This window comes from Carassius carassius, chromosome 24, assembly GCF_963082965.1.
Source record: "Carassius carassius chromosome 24, fCarCar2.1, whole genome shotgun sequence".
NCBI lineage: Eukaryota > Metazoa > Chordata > Actinopteri > Cypriniformes > Cyprinidae > Carassius > Carassius carassius.
In genome coordinates, this window is record NC_081778.1 from 13,365,918 (window position 1) to 13,375,163 (window position 9,246).

At 36.0% G+C, this 9,246-nt stretch overlaps 1 protein-coding gene across 2 annotated transcripts in view; it reads left to right on the forward strand.

Moving 5' to 3' along the window:
- The window catches only part of LOC132102859 (FH1/FH2 domain-containing protein 3-like), a 233,467-nt gene extending 225,003 nt beyond the window's left edge, over positions 1–8,464 (forward strand). For both annotated transcript variants that reach the window (XM_059507550.1, XM_059507551.1), the window contains 8 exons: positions 751–933; positions 2,177–2,296; positions 3,146–3,307; positions 3,737–3,927; positions 4,215–4,407; positions 7,087–7,267; positions 7,397–7,558; positions 8,331–8,464. In XM_059507550.1, coding sequence (XP_059363533.1) covers positions 751–933; positions 2,177–2,296; positions 3,146–3,307; positions 3,737–3,927; positions 4,215–4,407; positions 7,087–7,267; positions 7,397–7,558; positions 8,331–8,413 — 1,275 coding nt within the window. In that variant the 3' untranslated portion in view covers positions 8,414–8,464. The remainder of the gene's footprint in view (positions 1–750; positions 934–2,176; positions 2,297–3,145; positions 3,308–3,736; positions 3,928–4,214; positions 4,408–7,086; positions 7,268–7,396; positions 7,559–8,330) is intronic.
- Positions 8,465–9,246: the final 782 nt, after the last annotated feature.

Genomic DNA, 9,246 nt, shown 5'->3' on the forward strand with positions numbered 1-9,246 from the left:
GACAGAGACATACTGACTGTAGTGAAGTTAGCAAAACGAAAGTATCAAGTCAAAGCTTGTGTCTAAAATAACTCAACCTCTTAGCCCTGAAAGCATCTACATTTACTTTGGATTTTTGCAAAACCAATAGATTTTACCCTTAAAACTAGTGTTTAGCAGGTTGGTTTGGCCGGCGACTCTACATATTATGTGGATTTCCTGCAAAACTGAAGCATTTTTGCCAGCAGTCATATGATCCATCTCAAAGATTAAAGATTAGCCAAATGCTTTATTTAGGCTGTTACAGCCCATGATACAGATCTGAGGTAAATATCTCAATATCAACATGTGAATAATGGAGCTCCCATTTTCTCATAAAATCTGTAATTTTTTATCTTTCGTCATGGGAAAAATGGATTAGAGTGTTTCTGTCCACCCTTTATGTCTGCAGAGAGTTATGTTTTCACTGACAACCTCAATTTATGCTTCTCAAGATTTTATCAAAAATGTTGTTCTGGTCAGGAGAAATTACCTTTTTTATTCAATTATTCAATTATGCAACAGCAGGATATGCCCATAGCAGATGAAATAGCAGTGAAATAGTCATCATATCCCACATTTTTGAGTAATGCCCTGTCTTCCCAGGTGTTGTTATTCATCAGCGCTCAGATGATTGATGTAAAAAATGCCTTTCTAGGGGTGAATCCCCATATATAATGGTTTTTGACAGTGATACTAACACTCCCTTCTGGGTCTCATGCTATTTCGTAGAAAATCCTGACAATGATTCCTACGGAGGAGGAGACGCAGAAAATTCAGGAGGCCCAGCTGGTGAACCCTGTCACTCCACTAGGCAGTGCAGAGCAGTTCCTCCTCATTCTGTCCTCCATCAGTGAACTGTCTGCCCGCTTGCAGCTCTGGGCCTTTAAGATGGATTATGACACTCTAGAGAAGGTCGGCCTCATGTTCTATTACCCCACTTATACAAATTAAATGACATCATGGTGGTTTGGGGTCAGTTGTTTTTGACCTCTTCTTTTTCTAAAATGTCAGCAGGGGCTTTAACTAGTGGTTTGTGGCCCAAAATTGGGGTGGAAGGTCTGGTCTGGTCTGACAGAGTAATGGATAGCAGGGAAAAATCTATGCTAAATGTAACCAATAAAGTGCAAATAACTCATGTAAAATTTGGATACAGCCTGTATACAGCCATATACAGTTTGCTTGACATGTACTTAATTCAAAAACCATGAACCAAACACACACAGGGTAAATGAGAATATTTTTTTCTGTAATAGTTAAAGTTAAATGATTTAATAAATTATTGGCAAGGAACATGAAATTAAAGAAATGTAAAAGAAAAAGTTGGTTGAGGTTATTTATGGTAATATTAATATCTATTTTAATACAATAAAAACTATAATAATGTGTTACAATTTAAATTGAAATTATTTAAATATACATATTTTTTTTATATAAATACAATTTATTCCTGATGGTAAAGCTGAATTTTCATCAGTTTCAGGGTCACCTGATCATTCAGAAATCATTCTAATATACTGATTTGCTGCTCATGAAACATTTCTTATTATTTGAAATGTTGAAAACAGTTGTGCTTGTTAATATTCCTCTGGAAACTATTACATTTTTTTAGGATTCTTTGATGAATAACAGCAAAAGAACAGTATTTGAAATGTGGAATGTGTGTGTGTGTGTGTGTGTGTGTGTGTGTGTGTGTGTGTGTGTGTGTGTGTGTGTGTGTGTGAACACACACACACATATATAGTATTTATTTTACATTAAAATTAAATTTTATTTTAAATTATACATGTCTTTACTGTCACTTTTAATCAATTTAATGTGTTCTTGTTGAATAAAAGTAGTAATTTCTTTAAAAAAAGTCTTGCTGTTCCATACATTTTTAATTTAATTTATATAAATCTGTATAAATATATTAGCATTAATATGAAAACATACATTTTAGTGTAGTGGTGGTTGTTAGAACAATTTTAGGACTTTTGGAGTTTCTCTGTTATGATGAACAATTTGGTGCTGTGTTCAGACAGTAATTTTAAATGTAGAACCAAATCCACCGGTCTACAAAATTCTTTCCTATTTTTAACCCAGTCTTCTCTCTCTCTCTCTCTCTCTCTCTCTCTCTCTCTCTCACTCTCTCTCTCTCTCTCTCGCTCTCTCTCAGGAGGTAGCAGAGCCACTACAGGACCTGAAGGAGGGCATGGACCAATTAGAAAAGAATAAGACCCTGCGCTACATCCTTTCAACTCTGTTAGCTATTGGCAACTTTCTCAATGGGACCAATGTAAGTGCCGGCGAATTCTGCAGCTCTTCTTTCAACCACTAATCTCTCCATCTCCATCTGTCTTTCTTTCTGTCTGTCTGCCGTACTCGCTTAGATCTTAATAACATTAAAAAGGCTGATGGAGATAAACCTGATAAGGTGGTGAGTTTGGCATGAAGTTTCTTATGTTACTGTAAACCATGGAGCATGGGCAGCAGAACAAAGCCAGCGAGATTCATGTCACATCCGTGGGGATTTCTCCATTCCCAGCTCTGTCGTGCCTCACAGACTTGCAGACGGGATTGAGATTCTGTTAATCATATGTTAATGAAGCATTGGTCAGAATCATAGACTCTGCACATGTTCAAAGCGCTTTTATCTTACTGCAACTGATGCTAATCAACTAAACTACATCAGAATCATGTCAAAATGAGGCCTTTTTTAGAAAATGATTTGATGATGGAAAGATCCAGAGTGGCGTGTGATTTTCCACATCAGAGCTCATTTCATCTCCACACATATACACGTTCAGATTGATCTGATATAAAATGTCCCTGCTTTTCCAGCACACATTACACATTTCTTTCTTTTTGTTCCTTTTTTATCCTTTCATCCTCACCAACTGTGGCATATTTCCTGCCTATATTTGTATACAATGTTAATTTTTCAAATTGCCCAAAGTCACATAATGTACACAGCAAGTAAATATTTTGCCTCTAATACATATATATATAGGTTTTTGCTGAAAAACATTAAACATATATATATGGTTTGCTAATAACAAATAAGCAATACGTGATCATATTCAATGTGTGGGTTTATTAAGCACATTTGACATGGTCTTTTTTATTTCTGTAATTGTGTTTTCAGGCTAAAGGCTTTGAGCTGAGTTATCTAGAGAAAGTTCCTGAAGTGAAGGACACCGTTCAAAAGCAGTCTCTGCTGCATCACGTCTGCTCCCTCGTCGTGGAGAAGTTTCCAGAGAGTTCAGACCTCTACTCTGAGATTGGAGCCATTACTCGCTCTGCTAAGGTAAGCAGAACTATCATAGCACTTTTACAGCACTTACACCACTGATTTTTGTCGACTTCGAGCATCTTGTGCTTAAGTGGAAACAAGAACACCTGACCTTTTGTACAAAAATTTCACAAATTTGATTAGTGACCTATAAATAGTGCAGAATATTATCTCGTCTTTATAACATTTCTTTGTTTGAAGTATTTCAAACACTAAAACTTTGTTTGTTCTAGATTTAAATTAGATTTAAATTCCAGTATTCAATATCGTCTCAGAAGTTTTGGACCCCAGTGTACAAACAATGACAGTGTGCCATGTACAAAGGAAGAAATCAAGGCTTCACAATTCCATGTGATGTTGCTAAAAGTGATGCATAGCTTTTGAAGTGAATAGACCAATCATGAGATGCCTTTGTTGATCACCGGTTGTCTTTGTCTTCTTCAGGTTGACTTCGACCAGCTGCAGGATAACCTATGTCAGATGGAACACCGCTGCAAAGCATCCTGGGACCACCTGAAAATAATCGCCAAACATGAAATGAAACCAGCCCTTAAGCAGCGCATGTCAGACTTCCTTAAAGACTGTGCAGAAAGAATTATCATCCTTAAAATTGTGCATCGCCGCATCATAAACAGGTGCCTTACAAATAGTTGAGCACATTAAGACTGTTTGCACACATGAAATTGAGAATGAAAAAAAACCAAACATTTAATCTGGTTGATAGTTCAGACTAGTTTTTTTTTCTTTTTTTCTAAACATATTTGAATGTGGTTTGGATGTAGTTTGCAAAAATGTGGATTGAATTTCCTTTTTTTTTGTTCTGATGATGTATACGCCAAAAGCATCAGCATCGTTTTGCTCTGTGTGAACCAAGATGTTTGAAGCTCGGTTAAAGCGATGTCCCTGTGTGTCTGATCTACAGGTTTCACTCATTCCTGCTGTTCCTGGGCCACCCGCCGTACGCGATACGAGAGGTGAGCATCCACCGCTTCAGTAAGATTCTGAGTGAATTTGCTCTTGAGTACCGCACCACCAGAGAGCGAGTGCTTCAGCAGAAACAGAAACGAGCCAATCACCGCGAGAGGAACAAGACGCGGGGCAAAATGATCACAGAGGTGAGTCTGGACAAGTGTAGTACAAGCTTACTACAAGGATCAATTTAAAGGCATATCTCAACCAAAAATGTCAATTCTGTCTTCTTTGACTTACCGTTGTGACGTTCCAGACCTGTATGAATTTCTTTCTTCTGTTGAACACGAATGAAGATATTTTAAAGAATGTTGGAAACCAGCTATTTTTACATTATATTTACATTACAGTCTTTTTATATTAATCTAGATTGATTTTAATCTATAAAATGCATTTTCAACTTTTTAAGTTGCATAAATCAGTTTTACCTAGATTAATAATTTACCTTTTGTTAATAAGGTGAACATATTCCATTGCATCTTCTCCTAATTTAATTTATTTCCGCAAATAACGCCATTGACACAACAGATGACAGTGGATGATTCAAAAGCCAGACCATTAAAAGAAAATAGGATATAAAATAACTCTGCCTTTATTCTCCTGCTTCAACTAATATGTGACTCTGGTCTTAAGTCGCTTGGGTATATTTTTAGCAATAGCCAAAAATCATTAGGATATTAAGTAAAGATCACGTTCCATGAAGTTATTAAGTAAATTTCCTTCCGTAAATATATCAAAACCTAATTTCTGATTAGTAATATGCATTGCTAAGAACTTCATTTGGACTAATTTAAAGGTGAATTTCTCAGTATTTAGATTTGTTTGCACACAGAATCCAGATTTTCAAATAGTTGTATCTCAGCCAAACATTAACCTCAATTTAAAAAAACTGACACTTATGACTGGTTTTGTGGTCCAGGGTCAAATATCTTCTTTGTTTGGGGTCTCAAAAGTTTGACCCACATAGCAAATCTCAGATTTAAAAATCCCATGTACAGAAAAGAACCCTCAGCTCTTGTGTGCTTGTTTTCACTCTGATTTCTCTCAGACTAAGGTTCTTCATTTCTGTGCTTCATCTTTGCACCACAAGAGGGAGTCATTATGCTTTCAGATGTTTCCAGTGTCTCATTCACACTCTGTCTACTTGAGACCAATGAAGACTGATTCTTATCTCGTGTATGTTCCATTTTCCTTAGTCTGCCTCAGGGTGCTCAGAATAGCCACAAAACACGCTCACCACTTGCATTACAATAATTAAACATTGTAAACCAAGCAGTCTGTTGTCAAGGGTGTTGCAGCTCTGGACTTGCCCTGGGTATTTGTTACTCCAGGAGGCCAATTTAATGGCTCTCATGGGGGATGTCATAGCCAGGATAGTCCTTCATGGCATGTTATGCTTGGCTAAGGTCTTCCTCAGTCTAAGAGGGATGTCTAATTCGATCTCTGTGTGAAAATCTAAACCTTTGGATGTCCCTGTAGGAGTGGTGAATGTAAGCACTGGCTCTGTAGAGGTAGAGCTGAGGTAAAGGAGGAAGTTCAGTTACGCGTGTTGCTGCAAACCAGTCAGCCCAAGTGGATTATGTAGAGATGAGATGTGTTATATTTCAGAAACCTAGGGATTTTTTTTTTTTTTAAGCATATGCAATAATGGTCAATCTCACTAAAATGTGCATAGGTCATTTTATAACACAAGCAAAAGAGTTAAGATTTTGCATAAAGTAAATTTCATGTTTTGCATTGTGACATTGTTTATTTGCAGTTAGGGGGCAAATATGCTTTTAATGCACTTTTGTCATTTCCATTTTTTAAAGGTGATTCTTGTTAAATTATTGTTTTACGGTAATTTGGAATATCCTTTTTTATTTTTTTTTTTACCAGAAAAAAAAACAGGTCACATTTTATCCCAAAAATATCACATTTTAACCCCATCCCCCCTCCAAAAAAAAATGTATTCAGTGTGAAAATTTGTTTTTTTATTTTATGGTCATTAGAGTTGGTGACAATTTATCATAATTTTTCTTATTTTTATGTTTTTATATTGTAATATATTGCAAGATCTGGCCATATTATTGACAGGTTTAAAAAATTAATTAATTAAATAAAAACCCTAAAGAGCTGCCTCAAGTGCTCTAGAATGAATTTCAGGGTGGTATGTTTTGGAATATGTTTTGAAACCTTTAAGAATCCTGAAATGCCAAATCAAATACCAAAAAAGTTTTTTCAACCCGTTTCCTGCTCATCTTTTCTGCCATGTGACTTCTATAATTTCTTCTCTGTAGAGTGATGAAGAAGAGGATGATGAGGTATGCGTGTATCTGTGTGCTTTTCTGCACTTGTGCATGGATGGGTTTCAGAGTTTTTTTTTGTTTTGTTTTTTTCCTGTGATTTTACTGACCTGTAATGTCTAGCATGTATTACCAGAACATATGCAAGTTTGTACTGTACCTAGAGGACTCAGGGATCAATATTTTTATTGTTTCTTATCGTATGCAACTATTGTGGCTCTCCATGTGGATTTGAACAGAAGATAAGAGCATGTTTAACTACTGTAGACGTAACATGATGTTGAACAAAATCATCAATACAGAATCTTCACTCGAGTCTTGATGCATTAATAAGCGACTAATGTGTGAATAATTTACTAAACCAGTATGGATAGACATGTTTTGGGGTGATAGTGAGTATAACAGTGAATCATATATTTGAATCATATTTATATAAAACACACATTTGTCTGAAGTGAATCTAAATGCGGAAGATATGGAAAACAGTAATGATTGATACAATCAGTGATGAATTGATTTCTGTATTATTTCTCTCCTCAGAGTGGGAAGTTTGCAGGAACTCCTCTGGAGGGTCAGGAGTGTCAGCCGCAGGGTTTGGGCTACACGGAGGACGCAGCTGAACATGAGCAGATGACTGCTGTGCTTCGTACCAGCCTGCAGGGCGGCGATAGTCCATCCTCTGTCCTCCCCGGCCTCCGCACACGGACTCGAGCCACTCGAGGTATATTCATATCTTTAGAGCCATAGATAATGCTGATTTGCAGTAGCTATAGGAGTCCTTAAAAGTCTGAATTCGACCCAATAAAAAAAAACAATTGAAAGCAGTTCTCTCCTCGTGTCTCGTTTCCAGGCCATACAGCACTTTTGTCTGCTGCAAATGAAGACACTTCTAATTGCACAAATGATCCAGCGGATGAGATCATGGAACGGATTGTGAAATCAGCCACTCAGGTCCCCAGTCAGCGCACACAGCCCCGCGAGAGGAGACGCTCCAGAGCCAACCGCAAATCCTGTGAGTCTGCGAGAACTCGTGCTGAAAGGCTCATCCCTATGCCCTAAGGCATTCAAAGAGTTTACCCTCAAGAGCAGAAATATTGTGAAATGTTATTACAGTTTAAAATGACTGTTTTCTAATTTATTATACTTTAAATGTAATTTAGTCCTGTGATGTACAGCTGAATTTTCAGCAGCCATTACGCCAGTCTTCAGTGTCACATGATCCTTCAGAGATCATTGTGACATGCTGATTTGGTGCTCAAGAAACATTTCTATGTATTATCAATGTTGAAAACAGTTATTGCGCTATAATATCTTGCACCGTGAGAACGGTGACACTTTTTTTTTTTTGATTTTTGGAAAATAGAAATGTCTTCACTGTCACTTTTGATCAATTTTATTTTACCTTGCTGAATAAAAACAAATGAGTGTATATATATACTATAGTAATGAATCATTTTTTTGAATGTTTTGTAAATAATTGCAGTTGAAAACCTATTTAGATATGTTTTAAATTAAAATTTAAACAATAATTACACTTAAAACAAAAAAATTTTAACACATTAATTCTTTTTTTTTTTATCATCCTTGTTTTGATAATTGATGATGATATGTGGTGATTTATTGATAATATGGTATTAGTTTGAATAGTGTTTACTATTATTTTAAATAATCCTAGGGGGTTTAAATAATTAAAATTCTGTATCTCATCTCTCTGTAATATGTTTGTATCATGCGTTTCTCAACAGCGCTTCGCTCTTTCATTCATTCCCTTGTTTTCTCAACAGTGAGAAGAACACTGAAGAATGGTCTTACGCCGGAGGAGGCGCAGGCGCTGGGGTTGGCCAGCAGCTCTGAGATTCAAGTGTGAGACAGCAGCCGCTCAGGGTCTCTAAACACACATGAGCTGGAGAAGGTCACTTATGGAAGTAAAATAATGACTTATGTCTTTGAAACAAAAAAGCATGCTGAATAGCACTATCTGAAAAAATAATGCATTGAATTAACAGTACTTGCATTTTAATGCCTTGTATTTCCAGGGCTTGCATCTTTAGGTCCTGAAATTTAATAAAGTTGTTCGTTTAAGCTGTGAATAATTTAATTAAAAATATTTCACACACCTTTTCATAATTAAAAAATAAATAATTCATATTCACTTCCAAAATATTCAATCGGTTAAAAAATACGATTTATAATATTCGACAGGCAAATTTCGGTCCATTTTATTTCACTTCAGATGTAAAATATGAACGAACGTTCAAGGTTTCATGCGGTTTCCCTCAGAAATCTGTTAAAGAAAAGAAAACACATTACGTGGCTGAGCGCACTAACAGTGACAGCGATTAAAAGACAAAACTCACATCTTACTGATGATGCAAACTATATACAGACAGATGAGGATATGAATGCAAGTTACGGAACAAGAAAAACTGCATGTTAGTTAGTCATACTGACTAAATATATATGGCCAATAACTTATTTCTTTTTATATAGACACTACACAAATATTTGTTTATATTCCAGTCAGTGGAATTGTCAGATGGTCCCTTGGGTGCGGTAGCACGTCAATAATTTCTTCAGTTTAAATTTTCAGAATTAATATACCTAGATTGTTTTTAACTCATTTTTTTGTTAATATAAATTGGTCGCATATTGTTAAAACTAATCATGATTGATATCTTTGTGGGACTGTCGACTTTATAG